Below are 22,440 nucleotides of genomic sequence, written 5' to 3'. Positions count from 1 at the left end.
ACATGCTCTTTACTACTTCTGTACTCGATGAACTTCAAAGCAAAGACATCACAATCATCCCTGCAGAATTACATTTAACGAAATGTCATCAAATATGTTGATAACGAAAACCAACCATGTGTATTTCCACATGTAAGCATAATAACAAAGCATCAATAAAAGTTAATTTCAAATGACAACACATTTATACCATTATTTTGGCAGGGTGCATCTTTGATCATAGTCATCCTGAATGGATCTAAACTGGGAAGCATGTTCGGATTCTTATTGTAATACTCCCCAAACACCACAATTCCCTCTGAGAGCTTCGATAGTGTGTGTTTTCACCAAGAACGTGCTAAATCTAGCTTTATTAAAGATAACCATTGACAAAATAAGAGAAAAAAAAAAGACATTAAGAAATGAAAACATTTAAATACTACTTATCCAAAACCAAATAAAAGAGAAACAGACCTTAAGAAGTGAAAACATTTAAAAAAAATGAATATGCATGGTGCATCGGTAATTACCGATGTCAACAGTTTCATCGGTAATTATTGAAGGGCCTTTGGTAATTATAGTTGACAAATTTTTTGACTCCCACAAGTCTCCTAATGTGTGTTTGTGCAAAAACATACAAAATATACTTTCATCAATGGTCCTAAATAGAAAAATTCCCATAAACTTTGAAAAAGTTTTAAAATTGCCAAAAAAAATTGATTACCGTAGGGCTTTTGGTAATTACCGATGAAACCATCGGTAATCAAATTGAACTTGCTGGAAAAATTACCGAAGGTTTCATCGGTAATTATCGAAGGGCCTTCGGTAATTACAGATAATTACAGTTGACAAATTTTTTGACTCCCACAAATCTCTTAATGTGTGTTTCGTGTAACAACATGCAAACTATACATTCATCAATGATCCTAAACAGCAAAATCCCCATAAAGTTCAAAAAAAGTTCTAAAATTATGAAAAAAATTTGATTACTGTAGGACATTCGGTAATTACCAATGAAACCATCAATAATCAAGTTGCCCTAGCTGGAAAAATTACCAAAGGTTTCATCGGTAATTACCGAAGGCCTTCGGTAATTACAGTTGACAAATATTTTTACTTCCATAAATCCCCTAATGTGTGTTTCGTGCAACAACATGCAAAATATACATTTATCAATGCTCCTAAACAGAAAAATCCCCACAAAGTTAGGAAAAAGTTCTAAAATTGCCAAAAAAAATTGATTACCGTAAGGCCTTCGGTAATTACCGATGAAACCATCGGTAATCAAATTGCCCTTGCTGGAAAAATTACCAAAGGTGTCATCAATAATTACCGAAGTGCCTTCGCTAATGACAGTTGACAAATTTTTTGACTCCCACAAATCCCCTAATGTGTGTTTCGTGCATCAACATGCAAAATATACGTTCATCAATGATCCTGAATAGTAAAATTCCCATAAAGTTCAGAAAAATTTTTAAATTGCCAAAAAAATTTGATTATTGTAGGTCCTTCAGTAATTATCAATGAAACCATCGGTAATCAAATTGCCCTTGCTGGAAAAATTATGAAGGTTTCATCGATAATTACCGAAGGGCCTTCAGTAATTACAGTTAACAAATTTTTTGACTCCCACAAGTCCCCTAATGTGTGTTTCATGCAACAACATGCATAATATACATTCATCAATAATCCTAAACAGTAAATCCCCATAAAGTTCAGAAAAACTTTTAAAATTGCCAAAAAAATTTGATTATTGTAGGTCCTTCGGTAATTACCAATGAAACCATCGGTAATCAAACTGCCCTTGCTGGAAAAATTACAAAGGTTTCATCGGTAATTACCAAAGGGCCTTCGGTAATTACAGTTGATAAATTTTTTGACTCCCATAAGTCCTTTAATGTGTGTTTCATGCAACAACATGCAAAATATACATTCATCAATGATCCTAAACAGCAAAATCCCCATAAAGTTCAGAAAAAGTTCTAAAATTGCCAAAAAAAATTGATTACCATAGGGCTTTCGGTAATTACCGATGAAACCATCGGTAATCAAATTGCCCTTGCTGGAAAAATTACCAAAGGTTTCATCGGTAATTATCGAAGGTCTTTCGGTAATTACAGTTGACAAATTTTTTGACTCTGATAAGTCCCCTAATGTGTGTTTCATGCAACATATGAAGAGAAATAAAGGGTCTTCCACTTTTAAATGAACTTTGACATGGATATGTTTTTAAATGTTCTTCTTAAAAAGTGATATAGTTGAAAATGTTGGGGTCCCATTCCTCAAAACAGTTTTATGTTTATTTCTTATCTTATGGACCAAATAATGATAATTTTGATAGATTTTCTAGTTAGCATAGCATGGGTATGATAAAAAATCCTTTGAAAAGTGAAGCTAATTTAATTATACATTACATGTCAGGGCTTTGCTTTTATTAGCAATTGAAATTTGAATTATGTAATACACTAGAGGAATATGTTTTTCTTACAAAATTTGTCATGATAGAGATATTCTTTTCTGTTATATCTGCAGCATTTTAGAGGCTTAAGTTTTCCTACTTTTTCGTTGGTTGGTCCAAATCCTGCAATCATCCATTATGCGTCACAAGCAGAAACTTGTGCTGAGTTTAATCCAGACAACATATATCTTTTTGACTCAGGAGCGAAGGCTTGTTAGCTATAATTAACTATTATATGTACTTGACTGGTAACAATTATGTAAAAATTACAAACTACATTCATGCACTTATTTTTATTAAATATTTTAGCTAGATAGACTATGTTTTCTATTGATACATTTTTAACTTATAAGTGGTTATCTTTATGGGCATTTATGCAGTATTTACATCGAACAACTGATATAAGGACAGTTCATTTTGGAAAACCATCAGAACATGAGAAACCATGCTATACTGCAGTAAGTGCTAATCTATTTTGTTTTTCCTTTTTATTATCATTATTATTATTATATTTTTTTTCAAGTATTGCAAAGGGATGTGGTTTGCTTCATTTTGCAGGTCCTCAAAGGTCATATTGCACTTGGGAATGCTCGATTTCCTAATGGAACTAATGGTATTTTATTTTCTTTTTCAAATAATGTATTTCATTTTAGGTGAAATGTATTGACCATATTCTTGTAAGTTTGTGATAGGAAGGTACATGTTCATTTTCCTATAGGAAATGCCCTAGACATTCTTGCTCGAGTTCCACTATGGAAAAATGGTCTTGATTATCAGCATGGTACAGGCCCAAATGGAATTGGGTCTTACCTTAATGTTCATGAAGGCAAGTGTGTTTTACTACTTCTTTCCTCTATTATTTGTGTTTTGATTTCAAGGCTATAGTAAGTTTTCCTTCTTCTTCTTTTCCCCTGTTTAATTCATTTTACACATTGAACAAGACCCTATTTAATTAGTTTCAAACCACATGCTCGAAATGTACCACTACAAATTGTGGACTTCAAATTTCTTGTTTCAGAACCTTGTTACTATGAGGATAGGAGTTTTGGTATAAGGTTGGAGAATGTCCTTATAAGGTTGGAGCTCTAATTGTGGACTTCCAATTTATTTTATCCAATAAATTTTATTCTACATCTTCATAGATCGAGTATGATACAAACAAGAACCGAATAACATTACTACTAGGGTCGGTCTTAAACGACATCGTTTTGGCCTTCGAAGACAAAGAAAAATCATAGTTATTGTGTCTTCCCATTCAATTTGTTCAAAGATATGCCATGACACATAATAGGCTCTTAACATGTTATTTTGTCTTCCCATTTAATTTGTACTTAAGTCTCTCATCCGCTATGACAATCTGCAACTCCTTTCATAGAGAACCCTTAAGAATAATGCAACGAAAAGAATAGCTTAACAATCATTCTAATTGCATACTACATAGATTGAGTATGATACAAAATTGTATTCGAATTTTGTTAATGATAACTTGTAATGTTTTTGTCATGTGTCTTTTAAATTCGAATCAATAAGAGTTTGTCATCATTATATATTTTTTTGGCCACTGTGTTGTTGGTAGTATTTATATTTATACCATATATACATATGTTTGTCCAAATATTTATATTTATATTTTAGCCTTTTACATATATAGTATATTTGATGGTTTGTTGTCAATAAGAAAATAATGGTATGGCAAGAATATTGTATTGGTGGCCTCAATTTATATTTGTTCAATTTTTTCAAAGCAAATCATTACAATTCAATCCGACAACCTTCGATAATGTGTGTTTCTACCAAGAACATGCTAAATATAACTTTATTAATGATTCTGACAAAAGAATCCACAAAAGATTTGGAAAAAGTGAGAAAATTACAAACAAAATGGATTATCGAGGGCAATTTTTCCAGCAACTACAAATTGATTACCCTAGATTTCATCATTAATTACCGAAAGTTTTACGGTAATCAAATTTTTATGCCAATTTGAGAACTTTTTCAGAACTTTTAGGATTTTTTCTCCATAAGATCATTGAAGAAAGTATTTTTGCATGTTGTTGCATTTAACACACATTAGGGGACTTGTGGGGGCAAAAAATTAATAAAATGTTATTACCATAGGAGTTTTGGTAATTAACGATGAAACCTACAGTAATTTTTCAAGCAAGGACAAATTGATTACCGTAGATTTCATCGATAATTACAGAAGGCTCTACGGTAATCCAATTTTTATGCCAATTTGAGAACTTTTTCATAACTTTGTCTTAGTCTCACCCACTTTGAATCCCTGATATGTTTTCCTCATTCCTCTGTCACCATGCAATTTTCGAAAGACTCATATACTAATGTAACATGCAAGGTCAGGAAACTATCAAATGACATATTTAACAACCAAAGAATTAAAGAGTGGGCCATTAAATGATATATTTACCAAGGGAAAAAAAAATCAAAGAGTTGTGCAAATTTACGGTTCAAATTATGAATATATTAAATACTCTAAATTATGTAGGATTGTAGAGTTTCATTAATAATGTTTAACTCTCAATATCTTGTTGACATTGAAAATGAAAAGATTGGTCGTGCTTTGAAACTTGATTCCCTTAAAAATGGTGATCTATGGAAGGAAGGACCTAAGCAACCCTATGATCATTTTTATACACTAAAAATACCAGAACAAGCATGACAAATATGAGGAATGCATAAAAAGTTGATTCCAAGTATCTGGAAGTCCAGCAATACACCAATGGTTACAGTCCATGTGCCTAAAGCCATTATAAAAGTTAGGATGTGCATCTTTTCTGAGTTGTGATAAAGTTGTTATGTCCAGCAGATGAACATGTTTTCTCATTCCAGTTAATACATCTTTCACCACATATAATGCCTTGGGCAATCCACCTCAATAACTGATCCACTTAGGAGTTTTGTCTCATTTCCACAGTTTGTCACCCCTAGCTCATTCCAATCCCTTGCCACTAAATATGAAAAGGATAAAAAAGAAAGAAAAAAAAAAAGCATCAGAGAAATTCACGAAATTAATTTTTGGTTTTCAAAAAAAAAAAAATTGGTGATGGGAAAAAAGTAAACTTAATGGTAGTGGGTAACAGAAATTCCTTGGAAGATGACATTGGGTTTACCATGATTCATAGTAGAATCCACCCACTTAGCCCATGTTGTCAAACCCTTATGAAAAGCAACCATACAATTCATGTCTTTGAGAGTTTGGTTACCATATTGAGAATTTAAATGCTCTCTTTCTAGTCCTTAGGAACTAAAGTGAAGGCAGTTCATAGGGATGCAGATTGGACAAAACAAGAAGATAAAATTAGCAGAGAAAAGAAGTTACTCACATGTTTATAGCAACTTCATTAAAAACTCTATGAGAACAGAGCATTTAAATTCTTTTTTAATCATATGCTTATAGCAATTTCATTAAAAACTCTATAAGCAACAGAGCATTCAAATTCTTTTCCTCTTTTGTTTTCTTTTACCTAGTATCACCTCTAACTAGACCCCATTTGTACCCAACAAGGACTGATTCTTTAAAGCCAATATTAAATCCCTCTTGTGCTCCAGCTTCTTCTCTTGCTATGAGACCATCATTATATCCACTCTAGTAATACACCAATTGTTACATGAAATTCACAGAAAGGGTGTGGGGGCAGCGATTATTACTTCTAGACAAAAAAAAGAAAAAAAACACCCACAACTTCCATATGTTAAGGAGGGACACTATATCAACCTCATAATCAAGTGCACAAGGATAACGATATGCACCTGACCTAAGGCATTTTCAAGCACATTTTTGGAATTGTAACCAATAGTATGGGTTTCTCAATCTGTAAACATCAGTTTATCATGGAAGTCTTGAGTGCCATTAGCCTATAATACAAAACCACAAGCAGACAAATACCACATCTCCGCAACCCACCTCAAATTCATAAAATAGGAGTAAGTATAAGACAGTTCACCTATCCTATCCCCAACTGCATATTTGTAATCAACTTGAAAATTAATAATGTTCCACCAGCCAAGCCTAAGAAATTCCAACCTTGGCTAAAAACTAAACAGAAAGAAATTAAGGCAAACTAAACAACATAGATAGTATACCTCATGGTCCATATAGCAGGTATAACATCTTTTTTAAATATTAACTAATTGTAAACAAAAAAAAAAAGAAGTTAACTTATATAATTCGCCATAGAACATATAACTAAAAGGATACCATAAGAATCACTTTGGTCACATCGGGCACTTGGCATAAGATCACTTTCTATTTGATGCTGCAAGCTTTCCAAGTGAAACTCCTCTGCAAAACTACCGCTCACCTTCATAACCATAAACAAGAAACCAACATAAAATCAAAATAAAGTTATGTAATTAAATTATGATATCTAGTAGGATGGTGAGTGTCATATAAACAAGAAAACAAATGATTCAACATTTGAAGCAGATTTTAACCATAACTGCTTGCTACTTATTCTTCAATTTTGTTTTTTTGGGTTTTCTTCTCTTTCAATTTCCTTTAATATTCTGTTGCAATCAGAAAATTCAACAAACACTTGTGAAGTGTTTCTGACCTTAAAGCAATATAGAAACTGACCCTAAAGCATACTAATAATATTTAATCACCCCACTAAATTGTATAACCTACTACTACTACTACTACTTGATTTCGACTAGTTTCCTCCATTCCAATCATCGTCTTCACCTTTCACCAATCAAGCAAAAACCCAAGCTTAAAAAAAAAAAAAAAAAAAAAAAAAAAAACCAATCAAAATACACAGATCCTTATCTCAAACACAATTTTTCCTTAGTCTTTCATATGTTTGCAAGAGAAGAGGTCAGAGATGCAGGGAGATGGAGCACCAATTTTTTTTTTTTTCTTAATGAGATTGTGTGTGGGTTTTCTGGGGGATGAAGAAAAATAGAAAAGCCGAGTGCAGAAACTAAAGACTCTGGGTTTCTCGGACTGAAGGAATGAAGACAGAAAAATAAAGTAATTTTTTACTTTCATTGGAGATAAAATGGGAAGCAGGGGCAGATAAAAAAAAACTAAGAAATGAGGGGTATATTTCATTAGAAGCCTTGAAAGAAGGACATTGGGCCAAATTTCCCTTAAACACGTTCACATCCAAATCTAGCCCACCATTGCTGCACTGATCCACAATTCTCACCGTTACTTGGGCTTGTGTCCTTGTGTTGGTCACCTGCACAGGATCCATAAATTAATGTACAGCCCATCATTATGCTCTTTCTAGCTCTCAAAAGAAAACTGGATATATTTGCATCTTCAAGAATAAATTCAAAATGGAATTGGCAATGTTAAAATCCTTTTTTCCCACAGAATTTTTTTAGTTTTGTTGTTTATAAGAGAAACTAAAGGAAAAAGAAAGAAGAAAATTAAAACAACAAAGTTGTACGTACCCTCAAGCACTTGCCACAAGACTCCTGGCCACGAGGCCCAACAGGTCCACAAAATGCAGTCCATCCATATTGCCTACGCCATTCCAAGGGCTTGTTGGCGTCCCAGGTTGCGCAGTAGACGCTGGCAGCGTTATAGTCCCAATTGATGTTCTGTGGATTGTACAAATGGTATGTTGCTCTCACATTGCTCGCACTCTGCGCACTAGTACTTGCCACCATGCACATCATCAACACCACCAAAGCGCTCATCTTCTCCATGATCTTTTTCTCTGTAATTATTACTACTAAATGGTTGAGGTTGAGATATTTTGAGGATTTGTGGCAGAAAATGGCTTCAATTTATAGACAGTGAGGACCCCATTTGGAAATTTACTAGACTAGCCTTGTTGTTTGAAAAGTATGCCATATGAAATTTCTATAACCTTGACCGGTGTGTATAGTACGAAGATGGCACGGTTGGCTGATGCTGCATGCAGACGCGGAAAAATGCAAACAAGAGAAGGATTTAGAAAGATAAAGAGGCATCGACTAGACTAGTCAATTTGAACAACTCAAATTTGTGTAGTTTTTGGTTGTAGGTGTGGGTTTTCGGTCATGAAACGTCGCTTTAATTGTAGGATAAATACATTGGAAGATACAGATTACTACAGGTACATTGTATACATTAGAAACTGGTTAAAAAATAGAAATAACATAACACGGGCATCTTTTTTTTTCATTTTTTTCTTTTTACATTTTAATACATTAACTAATCTGAACCACGTAAACATGTAATGCAAACATCTAAAGTTATTAAGATTCTTTTGTCTGTGGGGAAACTAAGCACCAACTGGATCTATTGAAAGAAATGGGCACTGGTTATTGTTAATTAGCTAAATGACATAAATATGGAAAGCATGTATATACATATATAAAGAAGAAAAGAAGGCGATCAATCTCTTACAATTGATCGGCACAAATTAATATATAAAAACAATAAGGGTAGAAAACATTAGCAAAGATTTGAATGCACACAAAGCTTCTTATAGCAAATCAGCAATTATGATTCATGATACAACCACCTTGCCTTTTCTCCCACTAAACAAGAACCGCTCTTGCACCCTGTGATGCTCGGACTCTTCAAAATCATCGAAGCACCCATGTCGACACGACACGGATATGGGTGCGCAATCCTTTCCGAATACATGATGGAAAAAATAGGTGTGGCTATTTTGTACAATCAACATTTACAGAACTTCTATGGAGAAAATGAATAATCCATCCACGGAGAGAAAAGAAAGAGAAAAGCATCTGGAAAGAGGGGAAAGAAGAAAGGAAAAAAAGATGGAAAAAAAGATAAAAACGAAAGTATACGAACTGATATAAAAAGAGATGAGAGAGGAGAAAGGATTGAAGAAAAGCATGGGGAAGAGAAGCATCGGGCCGTGGGATCTCTATACACTTAGCAATGTGACTTGAGAAGCTTTGAGAAGAAAACGTGCACCTAACCTATTAATTACAAAATTAGATAGAAAATTGTTATTTTAAATTTTTTTTTTTTTTTTGAATCATCAATGCGGAGAAGAGATAAGATTCCCATCTTCCGAATATTATTGGAAACTCTTAAATTTTAACAAAATATAATCGAATTCTATCCCAAAAATCGAATTCTATCCCAAAAAGAAATATAAATATAAAAATCAAAATTAAATAAAATATTAATTTTCTAATAGAAATATGGAAAACCACAGTTAAATGAATTATTAATTTTTTATTAAATGATATATTTTATAATTTTTTTCTGCTATAATTTTATTTATTTAATATGCTTCTAGTCAAATATGTTGAATTTTCATATTATAAGTTTTCTATTTATTATTATGTAGTTGATACTTATCTATAGATATAATTTCTATAAAGATAAAAAATTTATATAAATTTTTTTTTTATTTTTTCAAACGTAACCCGGCACTTATCATCTGTATTTCTGTCTTCTAAATTTTGAAAATTAACGAATCCAACGCTTAGATATGTACCCGTATCCGACATCCACATCCGAGTCCGAGCACCCGAGTCCGAGCAACATAGCTTGCACCTAGTATCACAGCTTTGATCATAAAGGTCCGAGCTTCCCAATTCCTCTCAAGATAACAGTCGTAGCTTCCTTAAAGAGCTTATGACAAAGGGGGCACGTCATGCATGCTTCGAGCGTCTCCCTCTTCACTTTCACCACCTGACCCGTCATCTCTCTCCTATTCAATCTCTCTCTATATAAATTTCTCTCTCCAAACGGCATTCAATTACAAACCCAATAGAGAATCACGAAGCAAAACAACATGGATACATGAAAAAAAAAAAAAAAAAAAAAAAAAAGAACAAATAGAAACCAAAGGATTTTGTTTGGCTTTTACTTGACGTGGTGGTGGAGAGAAGGTGTGGATCTGAGAGTGTGATCGAAGTGGCGGCTTTTGGGATGAAACTGAGAGATGGATTTGGATTGTTCGAGGTAAAAATACGTTGGGTTTGAAAGATTTTGGACAAGGAAGCTCAGAGGGGGTTTTTTCAGTTTCGACGAAAAAGCATGAGAAAAAAACTAAGCAAAAACTAAAAGGATGTGTGTTACGAGTGCAACTGTGACCGTGAGTGATCACCGAGTCTCAGTTCGATAATTACTATTTACGGATTGTGTATAAAATGCTTCCTCCAGATACTGTTACGAACCAAAAAAAAAAAGAAAAAAAGAAAAAGATACTGTTACGTAAAACCTGCAATCTTTTATTCTTTTATTTTTCTTTTTTTCTTTTTTCTTTTTCCCTTTCTTTTATTTTTCTTTTTAAACTCTATGTTGGTAATTATGAATTAAAAAAATTGTAATTTCGTTAAGAACTTTCATTTTTATATAAACGTGACCTTCACTTTCGAATCCTTGAATGAAAACTAGTTTTAAGTCATTTTCTTGATGTCCATAAATTAATTTATGTAAATTCAAATAATCAAAATTAAATTAATGAAAAAGTAAGAATTATAGGATATTTTTTAATATTTTATTGAGTAGTTATACGTACAGGTATCAATTAATGGATAACCAGTAATTCCATGAGTATGGATCAAAGATCGAGATGTACAATAATATTACTAACTAAAAGAAAGTACCAAATTCATGTTTTATTAATTTTCCACTTACAAACAAAAACATTTTAGTCTTTTTCCTCTGTCTTGATTACGATTATACACCCTCTCGTGATCCAATAAAATTAATTGCCAAAATTGCAAGTCTAATTATGATTTGCAAGATAAGATCGGGAGATCTAATCAGTTTACATGGCATATATGGGAGAGAATTACTAGGTTTTTATAATTATTGAATATTGGGACAATGAATTGTATATTAAAGTAAAATAATGATCACAGTTTTTAGTTTATCCCTTATTATAGTATTATTATAAACTTAATGTATTGTCAAAGACATATTTATGAATTAATTAAAAAGTAAATGCATGAATCAGGTTGTAATCCTCTTCTTTTGTTGAATGATCCTCTTTTATCAAAATATTCACGTATACATATATATATATATATATATATTGAAATGACTTCTCCTCCCTTATTAATTTGATTAGATTTATAATTATCTTTTATTGTAATTAGGAAGTTGGGTTACAATAACAAAAGATCAAACATTAACAAAATGGTTGTTAAAGTGGAAAATTAGACCCTTATTGTTGTAGGTAGAAACCCTATGCGTTTGGGTTGCTTTCATTGATGGTCTTTATTAGCTAGCGGATCAATTAATTCACTGAAAAAACAGTACCCTCATCATAACTCAATCTCCTATCTATATATTCAAAAACAGATGAAAAAAATTGGTAGTAAACAGTATTCATGTAATTAAAATATCATTTATTTCTCCCAAATAGTCAAAAGTGTGCATTTAAAGCAAACACTTCTATAAGATTCTAAGAAGAGGGCAATATTTATTTATTTATTTATTTATTTTGCTAGTGTGGCTATGGTTGGGCCCCCACCCCAAGACTCGGTCCCGAGCACACGCAGGCTGGAATGTGGAACCTCTGCCACTTGAGCTCCACGGCGAGTCCGTTCGCTTATTTATTATACTTTTTATATTGCATGGATATTACATAGTCTCTTAGCAGCTGACAAACCGATAGCTGACCATAAGATGGCCTTGATCCTGGCCTCTACCATCGGTGTCAATCTCGTTAAAGACATTAACATCCAAGTCAAGCCCACCATTGTTGCATTGGTCCACAATTCTCACTGTTGCTCGAGCTCCTGTCGCTGTGTTCGTTACCTGCAAAATTCGTTACCAAAAAGCTAGCTTTATCAAATCAAATTCAACGAGAACAAGAGAAGAAAATAATAAATAATAAAAAATAAAAAATAAAAGGCTTTAATTACCCTCAAGCATTTGCCACAAGCAGCCTGGCCACGAGGACCAGCAGGTCCACAGAAAGCGGTCCAACCATATTTGCAACGCCATTCCAAGGGCTTGTCTGCGTCCCATGTGGCACAGAAGGCATTAGCCTCCGACAAATCGTATCCGATATTCTCTGGATTGTACAAATGGTAAGTTGCTCTCACACGATTCGCTCTGTTTGCAGTCCCACTACCCACCAAGCAGGTAATTAGCAGCAGTACCATCAAAAAGCTCATTACGATCTTCCCCTGCATCTTCTCTGTTTTTCTGCTTATCTGGTTTTATTTTTTGAAGTGGCTGAGAATGTAAGTGGTGGCAGAAATGGGTTGAATTTATAAAGGAGAGAGATTAAGGAGGACCTTATTACAATTACTAGACTAACCTTTATTGTTGGAAAAGTAGGCCATGGAAATGAAACTCTCCAATTTTCCCACTACCTTAGACTGATACATTATCAAACATGTGTTTTGTTGGGTGTGTGTGGCAGAGCAGACAGAGAAACATAGCACTTGGCTGTTGTAGCACGGAGACACGCACTCACGCAATGTCGAGAAGGGGGAGGAGAGATATAGAGAGGGAGAGAGGGAGAGATATACCGACTTCACTTGGCCAATTTGGAAAACTTATCAAATAAACGGGTCATGGGTGGTTTTGTGGGGTGGGCATTGGACGGATTAAACCGACCAAATTGATATATTTGATTCGGTTTGGATTGATTTTAACTTATTAATCTATTTGGTTTGATTAAATATATAAAAAATCTAAAGTGTTCAATTCGAGTTATGAGTTAGATAAAATTTTACCCAATCCAACATGCATAAAACCGATCATCATATTTTATAAATTATTAAAAGTTATTTTTGTTAACATTTTATTGTTAATTCTATATTATCAATTATCTTTTAAATTAATTAATATTTTAGTAATACACTTAATGTTTATTGATTGCTAATGCTAGTTACATTTAATGTTTAATGTTTAATGTGTAATTTTATATTTGAAGGATGAATGGAATATGGTTTGTGGAGGTAGTGAGTTTTGCATGGCATATTGTGAGAATGGAATTGAAGAGCGTGGAAGAAAATTTTTTAAAATAATTTTCATTTTTATGGATTGTTAGTTTATTTAATTATAAGTTTATTTTGAAATTTCAGATTTCAAATATAGGTTATATTCTATTTTATAACTAATAATGGTTGTAAATTTGTTGTAAAATTTATTTGTTGGTATATGATGTACTTGTATAATGAGGTTATACTTGTAGACTTGTATTGTAATTGTATGGTTTTATGTTGTATTATTTCACATGTTTGATGCTTAATAGTTTGTTTATTTGATATTTATGTTTATGTGAATGTATGTTAAAATTATTTAATTTAGATAATAGCTTAAAAAAATACTTAATTCAAAATATATTATATGAATATTGATAATTAAAAAGGTCTAAAAAAATTTTATATAATTTTGGTCCAATGTATAAAATTTCTATTTTAAAATAGCAAAAATAAAAATTTTTTGACCAAAACCCAATATGAGACCCAAACTGTTAGTCCAACCCAAACCGACTAATAGTTATTGGTTTGGTTCAGTTTCGTATCCAATCCAAATCGAATTGGTCAGTTTAGTTTTAAAAAATACATAAAGCCGAAATAACCGGTAACGATCCCATCTTTAGTGGGTGTGGTGGGTATTTTTGGGTCATAAAATATGGCTTTTGTATATCCCTTACTTCATTAAAAGGGAAAAGAAGATTTTGGAACTTTATAGGATAAACACATATTGGAATATATGGAGTATATTTCTTCAACAACGATATTAAATTAAATTCTTGAATATGTAGAACTATCTGCAGTATAGTGTTCTCCAAAAATTCTTTCTGTGGTTGATTTTTTTTGACATAATAATCTCAAACTCGATTAATGGTGAACAATTGAATATGTAAAAACAAATTGAAAACTCCATTAACTCTGAAAATTGCAAGGAAAAATGTTAAATTAGAATATTGATGTTTTTGATATTTTTGTATTTGTATGTCATAGCTTTACTATACCAATTTATAGCAAGTAACCAATACTTAATGGATAAAAAGTTTTAAAAGAGTCTTTTGGCAAGTGAATAGTTCTTTTTAACTTTAGATGCAGAGTTATTTTATATGATCCTTTATCTAATGAGTATTTTCCTGACCACGCATACGCAAAGTGGATTTAATTTTATTTTTTACTTTAAATATATATATATATATATATATATATTTTTAAGGTTCATACGCAAACATAGCTTGACCGCAGCAAGTGTTGAATTTATCAGATTCAGACAAACCATATTCATAGATATCAATGACGAGCAGAAATTGTATATTTGTGTTGGCGTTAGGTCTTCTTCCACCTCATCTAGAAAAAAAATAAAATTGACCCACATAAAATTAATGTAAGATTTTTTTTTATTTTTTTTTTAGAGAATAAAAAAATTAATGTATGTTATTACTTAAATTAGCTCATTAAAAAATCAGTAACAAAATATTCACATGTTATCCATAGATTAAATAAGAAGCATTTTATTTTATTTTATCATAAATAAGAAGCATATATCATTATTATTCTTCCAAGTATTCAACGTTTACAATCAAATACTTCTTTGACACAAGAAGCATATGGCCATTTTATTCTAGTATTATTAGAAAAGAGATTAAAACACTGAAACAAGGAAGATGTTTTAGTCTCAACAGTTGACAAACTCGTAGTTTACAGTAAGGAAGCCTTGTGCATAGCCTTGTTTATCGGTGTCAATCTGATTAAACACGTTCACATCCAAATCTAGCCCACCATTGCTGCACTGATCCACAATTCTCACCGTTACTTGGGCTTGTGTCCTTGTGTTGGTCACCTGCACAGGATCCATAAATTAATATACAGCCCATCATTATGCTCTTTCTAGCTCTCAAAAGAAAACTGGATATATTTGCATCTTCAAGAATAAATTCAAAATGAAATTGGCAATGTTAAAATCCTTTTTTCCCACAGAATTTTTTTAGTTTTATTGTTTATAAGAGAAACTAAAGGAAAAAGAAAGAAGAAAATTAAAACAACAAAGTTGTACGTACCCTCAAGCACTTGCCACAAGACTCCTGGCCACGAGGCCCAACAGGTCCACAAAATGCAGTCCATCCATATTGCCTACGCCATTCCAAGGGCTTGTTGGCGTCCCAGGTTGCGCAGTAGACGCTGGCAGCGTTATAGTCCCAATTGATATTCTGTGGATTGTACAAGTGGTATGTTGCTCTCACATTGCTCGCACTCTGTGCACTAGCACTTGCCACCATGCACATCATCAACACCACCAAAGCGCTTATCTTCTCCATGATCGTTTTCTCTGTAATTATTACTACTAAATGGTTGAGGTTGAGATATTGTGAGGATTTGTGGCAGAAAATGGCTTCAATTTATAGACAGTGAGGACCCCATTTGGAAATTTACTAGACTATCCTTGTTGTTTGAAAAGTATGCCATATGAAATTTCTATCACCTTGACTGGTGTGTATAGTACGAAGATGGCACGGTTGGCTGATGCTGCATGCAGACGCGGAAAAATGCAAACAAGAGAAGGATTTAGAAAGATAAGGAGGCATCGACTAGACTAGTCAATTTGGACAACTCAAATATGTGTAATTTTTGGTTGTAGGTGTGGGTTTTTGGTCATCAAACGTCACTTTAATTATAGGATAAATACATTGGAAGATACAGATTACTACAGGGTACATTTCTTCTATCACGGCACGAAATTAGGTAGTTTCTCTAGGACTTTTGAACATATGTGGTTTGAAATTAAAAAAAAAAAAAAGAAAAAGAAAAAAAGAATGGGAATTATCAATGCCAAGATAAGAAGTAGTAAATTTCTACCAAAAAGAACAAGAAATTGTAAATAGATTGAATAATATTTGATTGTTCCCAAAGTTGTTAACTCCATTTGATTTAGACATGTCAAATAGGTTGGTCAATAGGACGAACACTTTGTAACCTTCAGTCATTGGGAATTTCAAGGAAAATATTAGAATCTATGTTTTTGTAGTTGTATCAATGGAGTTTAGCATATGCATGTACGCTAAATAACAATAATTACAATAATTAATGGACGCGAAGTTATAAATTTTCAACCCAAGAAAGTAAAACTTCGTCTAGAAGCAGAGTCATTAAAGCTTCCCCCAAGCGGAGTCATTAAAGCTTCGTTGACCACGCAACTTAGCTTGACCGCAACTGTTTGATGAAATTCAAACTAAAACCATATTATACAAATGAGGACATGAAATTGTGTGTCGGTGTTAGGCTTTCTAATTTGACAGTATCCGGAAAAGTAAATTAATCCCAAGGTACAATCAAGCATCACATATTTCGTGGAAGGTTAATTTATGGATGAAAAAATTTGCATGAAAATCCGTAAAGAACATCTTCTTAGTAGTTGCACATTCTTTGTCTCTTATTTGGCACTAAAACCTCAAGATTTGCATATAGATTGCCGTGTCTCATTTGTTATGAGAATCAAAATAAATAATAAAAAAACCAAAAAACAAAAAAGGATTTGGTATTCAACGCGTGTATTTGTGGACATGGCCTCTTTTTTATTCATTTCGTTTGTTTTTTTTCTTGTTTTTTTTAGTGGTGAGGCTAAACACAAATTGATTTGCTTGTTTTGACGATTCAGTAAAATGAGACAGAAAGGAGAATTTTCATCATATTCATTCCTTATTCTGGCCTAACTTCTCAATTATCCTAATAAAAAAGGATTGCTTGTACGAGGGGAAGATTCACGCACCATTCAACATTTTTCCCATAATCCCCGGGAATAAAGAGGATGATGCAAAAAGTGAACATTCAAATACCACAGAGATTGCCTTCAAAAATATATAACTAAATAAAAATAGTGCAGAGATTTCCTTATGAATAGGGACAAGCTTGGATAATTCTTTATCAGTTTTTTTTCTTGTTTTGCTCTAGGCACGGAACTATTTGTGGTTGGCTTATTAAAAAAAAAAAAAAACACAAACCCTTTTTCTTGAAATCAAATATCATAATTTCATATAACTATATATTTTCCTTAGATATATATCATCAATACTTCATAGGCTTTAAAACAGAATTACAGAACAAGATTAAAGCAAGCTCTTTCCAAACTGCATACCCTCTTGCAATCCCATTTGAGCTAACTTTGTCTAATATTTAAGCCATCCTACATGAGCAGAAATAAAAAAAAATAAAAATAAAAAAATCATAAAAAATAATAAAATAAAATAAAAATTGAAAGCAAATCCTTATGGATGGGAATTGGCTGAGTAATGTTAAAAATATCTTTATCGAATTACATTTATTAAAATATTATTAATTAGTATATTTATATAATTTAAATATGAAAATGAGAACCCTTAATACATAAGTGAATTAAAAAAACAATCAAATATTATCACATCTATTGTTATATTGTTTGGTTAATAAATTTCATAAATGTTTTAATAAATTAATTTTGCTGGAATTGGGTTGGATAATTCTTTATCAGTTTTCTCTTGCCAGCTTTAGGCAGGGAACAGCTTGTGGATGTGTTACTAAAAAATTAAACACAAACTCTTTTTGGGTTTTCTTGAAATTAAATAACATAATTTTACATAACTAAATATTTTCCTTACATATATATATATATATATATATATAATTAATACTTTATAGACTTTTTAAAACAGAACAAGATAAAAGCAAGCTGTTTCCAAACTGCATACACTTTGCCTAATATTTAAGCACAAACGCACCCTACCTTAGAAAAAAAGTTAAAAAACGAAACCCTTTAAAAAACGAAACCGTCTTTCAACACCTACAATTTTAAAAAGCAAAACCTTTTTCCACCACCTACAATCTTATTTAGTGTTAAAAATAATTTTCAACGGATCAACTGTGGGGGTCTGTCCAGCCTCCTCTTAAAATTTATTTGTTCCTTAAATTTATTTGGTGGTCAAATTGTTTTATAAATAGGTGCCTAGTTTTTTAATCTTGTATCACACAAAGAACTTCGTGAGTTTTTTCTTCTTCTCTCTTTTTTTTTTTTTTTTTTATTTGTATTGATTTCAAAAAGAAATAATATGCATTTTTTTTTTTTTTTTTTTGGTGTGTGTCTGTGTTTTCGTGGTAAGAGAATAATAACTTCAACTTTATCTCTAATGACTAATGAGCCGGATTGATATATACATACAAATGTAGAAGTTGATAGTACTAGTGGATGAAGAGAAATAAGTTTGAATGGATTATCCAGTTGGGCAATCCACAAAACGGTACTTGACCATGATTGGCCATGCTGGTAACCTCTCCCATCGGTATCGAGTTTTTAAAAGACGCTTCCAAATCCAACCCTCCATTGTTGCACTGACGGATGACTCTCACTTTAACTTCAGCTTTCGTTGCCCTGTTTGTTACCTGCACCTATTAATTCACATCCAAGATCATGTAATTTAAAAGCCAAAACAAGCAAGCAAATCCTACATTGGGAATGAATGAAATGTTGATGTATCTAAAAGCATATCCTCAAGGGTCAGGGCCCTGAGGGCCAACATTACCGGCTAAGTTCCACATTATTGTAAGTGGCTCTCACATTATTGTTGCTCTCCCCCCACAGCACCAACAAAACCAGCAATATAATTCATACACACTTATACACCCACCAACCATAGGAGGTTTAACTTCTCCATCCCCATTGGTTGCATATTTTTTATCTTATCAAAATTTCTGAAAACACCTTCCAAATTCATAGCCCAATGCACATTCCTTAAAGTTACTGACCTTAATTTTTACTGCAGGGTTAAAATGCCTAGTGGTAACTATATGATTCATGCACTGAACCACATCAGTACAGTACTAATAGATTCCTGCTTTTAATGTACTAGGCGTGATCTCCAACAGTTACACTGGCGGAGAGAAAAGGAAATATCCGAGATGATGATCAACCTGATAATTGGTATTGTTACCTTGAACTGGTCCACCTTCTTCCTTATTACCAGACCAACATGTATAAGAGTAACAAATTTCAGGTACGGCTCTAACCACCATGATAGGAAAAAAGAAATTTTCAAAAGAGCTAGCTGCTAGTATAGTACTGGTTGATACATTGGATGTAGTCTCAACCAAAAAAAAAAAAAAAAAAGGAAACTTGCTGGTAAGAGTATAGTTTGGTACCCGTGCATAATCTGTTGTTGTGTTTAAAATTTCATTTTCAACTGTCACGCATATGCAATATGTACTATTTTTAATTTGTACCGTCGTTTTTGGTGGGATATCTGATTAATTTCCTTTCTCTTTAACACCATGTAATTAATAACTTAAATCGCATAATTCATATTCAACCATCTCTTTCTTTACTTTGCTATTCATTTTATGTTAGATATTTTATCATCGAGAAAGTATTATTTATTTATTTTTTTTGATACATATAGTTGTCATTTTAATGGGAAAGTCATACATAATATTGATCCCATTTTTATGATGACACGTACATACATATGTATATGCATATATATATAGTTCGTCTATGGTGCGCACGGTTCTCATGCGGACTACAGCATTGGTAACGGTTTTTCATAGTATTGATCACGATTTTCTAAGAAACCGTCGTTAATACTATGAAAAACCGTCACTAATACTGTGGTTTTCATACGGATCGTTCTCACCATAGAATTTCCGTTATATATATATATATCTATAGATATATATATGCAATATAATTCAACATTAATGCCAACATATCGTTAGCCGGGCCCCACCTTGATTTACCAATGCAAAGCTGATGCATGCAGTTACTTATTCAATAACAAGGGTGGTCAAATTAAGAAAACCAATAATTTAATTGATTAGATCATTATCAATAATAGAAAGCAGAGGATTAACGATATCTAGGCCATTTCCACAGTTGACAAACTGGTAGTTTACAACGAGATGACCTTGAGCATAACCGTTTCCATCAGTATCCAATTGGTTGAATACCCCAACATCCAAATCTAATCCTCCATTACTGCACTGATCCACAATCCTTACCATTCTTTTGAACTCATGGCCTCGTATTTGTAACCTACATACAAATAATGATACAAAACACGATTTCATATACTAATTCAATCATATAATATATTTGCATATATTATGAATTAATTAGTGAATTAAAAGCTGTTTAATTGATTAAATTCAAATCTTACCCTCAAGCACTTGCCACAAGAAGCTTGACCACGAGGCCCAGAAGGGCCACAGGAAGCAGTCCAACCATACTTACTGCGCCATGAATAGGGCTTGCCAGCATCCCAAGTAGAATAATAAGCAGAAACTGCAATCAAGTCCCACCCATGTTGCTCCGGGTTATAATAATGATAGGTTGCACGCACATTTGATGCACTCCCTTCCCCGCTATCACCGCCACCGCCCCAACAGTTGCTCTGTCAGTTCTTGGAGGGAGAACAGTAATCTTCAGTGTTGCCACACCAGCCAAACTGGCTGCAACAGAGGTTTCCGGCACAAGTTTTGCCAACGGCTTGTCTGCCACATTGCCTGCTACACCAGCACCTAAGCATAGCAATATCAAAAACATAAAATGGCTAAGGCATGTTTGAACATGTTTTTTATTTTTTATTTTTAAAACATTATTTTCAAAATAAAAAATAGAAAACTGTTTTCTACTATTTAATGAGAATAATGAGCGTTTAGCCATTAATATTTGAAATAATTTTCAAAACTAAAAACAGAAAATATATTTGACTAAAAATTTTTTAATTTTTTTTAAAAAAGTTTTCATTTTTTCTATTTTTTTTTTTTTAACATACAATAACCCTTATATAATATATATATATATATATATACTAATGCATTCACATATTAATGGATTACATATATAAAATATATATCAAAATATAATATAACATTTATTTTCTGTTGAATTTTTTTAATTATTATTAATTGATTAACGTTATATATAATATTTATAGCTATATATTTTTTTGGAATATTTCATCTAAACTCACAAATTTACATTAATTTTAATTTAGCCTTTTAGATTTTGAAAATTACAACTGAGATTATTATAGGGGATGCAGATAAAATTATTTTAAGGGGTGTGAATGAAATAATAGGAAATAAAAATGAAGATTGTTTAAAACCTGAAAGGAGATAATGACATTTTTAAAACTTTAAGGATTAAATTGAAATTAATACAAATCTGAAGAGGTTTATATGAAATTTTTTCCTAATTTTTTTGTTGATTGTATATATTTCATCAATATTTTTTTTGATGAGATAGAATTGCTGAATAATGCAGTGCATTTCTTCAAATGGCATGTTGATTTATCAAGGATATAAAAATGATCATTATGATTAGCGTTAACATATACACTTTTAGCCTCCAATTCCATCTTATCATTTCTATTAGGTGGGTCATTAATAGATGCATGACAAAACACTCTAGTGGTAGTCAACTTGTTAAATATAATTTCTAATAGCTTGTAATGCTCACATCCTTTTTTCAATGTGAGTTTCAAGCAAATAAATTAATGTATATACATAAATAAAATAACTATTGGGATTCGGGATTTTGCATTAATTAAAAAATTTAAATTCTATAAATCTAACATAATATTTCCAACTATAAATATCCATAAAATCTTATATTAGCATAATAATAAAACTATTAACTTTTATATATTACCAATATAATCAAACCACATGTTTAGACCTTATTGACATTGTTGCATATGAAAGGTAAAATTAAAAATAGACAATAAAAAGGAAAAAAATAAATACAATGGGAGATAAGGGGAAATAAAAAATGGAGATAAAGGGGAAAAAACAGAGAATAACTTTAAAAAAAAATAGAAAAACAATGAAAAAAAAAGGTAAAAATTGAAAAAAAAATTAAAAAAAAACTAATAGAAATGGAAAATAAGAAAAAAATAATGGAATAAAGAAAAAATGAAAAATTAGGAAAAAGAACAAAATAGGGGAGAGAGAGAGAGAGAATATTTGACAAGGAAAAAATGAAAAGTAAGGAAAAAAACAAAATAGCAAAATAAATAATTAATATAAGAAATATTTGTCAAAAAAAAACTAATAAAAGAAGTAAGATAAAAAAAATAAAAAAATAAAAAGGCTAGTAGGTA

General features: G+C 32.0%; 4 protein-coding genes and 1 pseudogene across 14 annotated transcripts; all 5 read right to left on the bottom strand.

Moving 5' to 3' along the window:
* Positions 1–4,962: 4,962 nt before the first annotated feature.
* LOC132799207 (uncharacterized) lies at positions 4,963–10,931 on the bottom strand. Of its 11 annotated transcripts, none has more exons than XM_060811706.1 (4): positions 9,874–10,931; positions 6,657–6,759; positions 5,569–5,694; positions 4,963–5,406 (listed from the first exon to the last, which is right to left on the bottom strand). In XM_060811706.1, the coding sequence occupies exons 1-4, from the start codon at positions 9,952–9,954 to the stop codon at positions 5,300–5,302; spliced, it is 417 nt and encodes a 138-aa protein (XP_060667689.1). In that variant the 5' UTR covers positions 9,955–10,931; the 3' UTR covers positions 4,963–5,299. The 11 variants fall into 11 exon arrangements, with proteins under 11 accessions (XP_060667689.1, XP_060667690.1, XP_060667688.1 ...); XM_060811707.1 differs by lacking the exon at positions 9,874–10,931 and adding an exon at positions 8,917–9,425 and having other exon boundaries at positions 4,963–5,399; XM_060811705.1 differs by lacking the exon at positions 9,874–10,931 and adding an exon at positions 8,920–9,416 and having other exon boundaries at positions 6,657–6,754.
* Positions 6,349–8,245, bottom strand: LOC132799357 (pathogenesis-related protein P2-like). The gene is made up of 2 exons (XM_060811702.1): positions 7,859–8,245; positions 6,349–7,641 (listed from the first exon to the last, which is right to left on the bottom strand). The coding sequence occupies exons 1-2, from the start codon at positions 8,114–8,116 to the stop codon at positions 7,381–7,383; spliced, it is 519 nt and encodes a 172-aa protein (XP_060667685.1). The 5' UTR covers positions 8,117–8,245; the 3' UTR covers positions 6,349–7,380.
* A 785-nt stretch (positions 10,932–11,716) lies between the features above and the next one.
* Positions 11,717–12,856, bottom strand: LOC132799559 (pathogenesis-related protein PR-4-like). Its single transcript, XM_060811714.1, has 2 exons — positions 12,257–12,856; positions 11,717–12,149 (listed from the first exon to the last, which is right to left on the bottom strand). Exons 1-2 carry the CDS (start codon positions 12,527–12,529, stop codon positions 11,985–11,987), a joined length of 438 nt encoding a protein of 145 aa, XP_060667697.1. The 5' UTR covers positions 12,530–12,856; the 3' UTR covers positions 11,717–11,984.
* A 1,953-nt stretch (positions 12,857–14,809) lies between these two features.
* On the bottom strand, positions 14,810–15,694 carry LOC107412153 (pathogenesis-related protein PR-4). Its single transcript, XM_048467834.2, has 2 exons — positions 15,376–15,694; positions 14,810–15,158 (listed from the first exon to the last, which is right to left on the bottom strand). The coding sequence occupies exons 1-2, from the start codon at positions 15,631–15,633 to the stop codon at positions 14,994–14,996; spliced, it is 423 nt and encodes a 140-aa protein (XP_048323791.2). The 5' UTR covers positions 15,634–15,694; the 3' UTR covers positions 14,810–14,993.
* A 4,432-nt stretch (positions 15,695–20,126) lies between these two features.
* LOC107412129 (wound-induced protein-like) lies at positions 20,127–22,008 on the bottom strand (annotated as a pseudogene).
* Positions 22,009–22,440: the final 432 nt, after the last annotated feature.

This window comes from Ziziphus jujuba, chromosome 10, assembly GCF_031755915.1.
Source record: "Ziziphus jujuba cultivar Dongzao chromosome 10, ASM3175591v1".
NCBI lineage: Eukaryota > Viridiplantae > Streptophyta > Magnoliopsida > Rosales > Rhamnaceae > Ziziphus > Ziziphus jujuba.
Note: the sequence above shows the minus strand (reverse complement) of the source record. Positions and strands in the feature narration are given on the sequence as shown.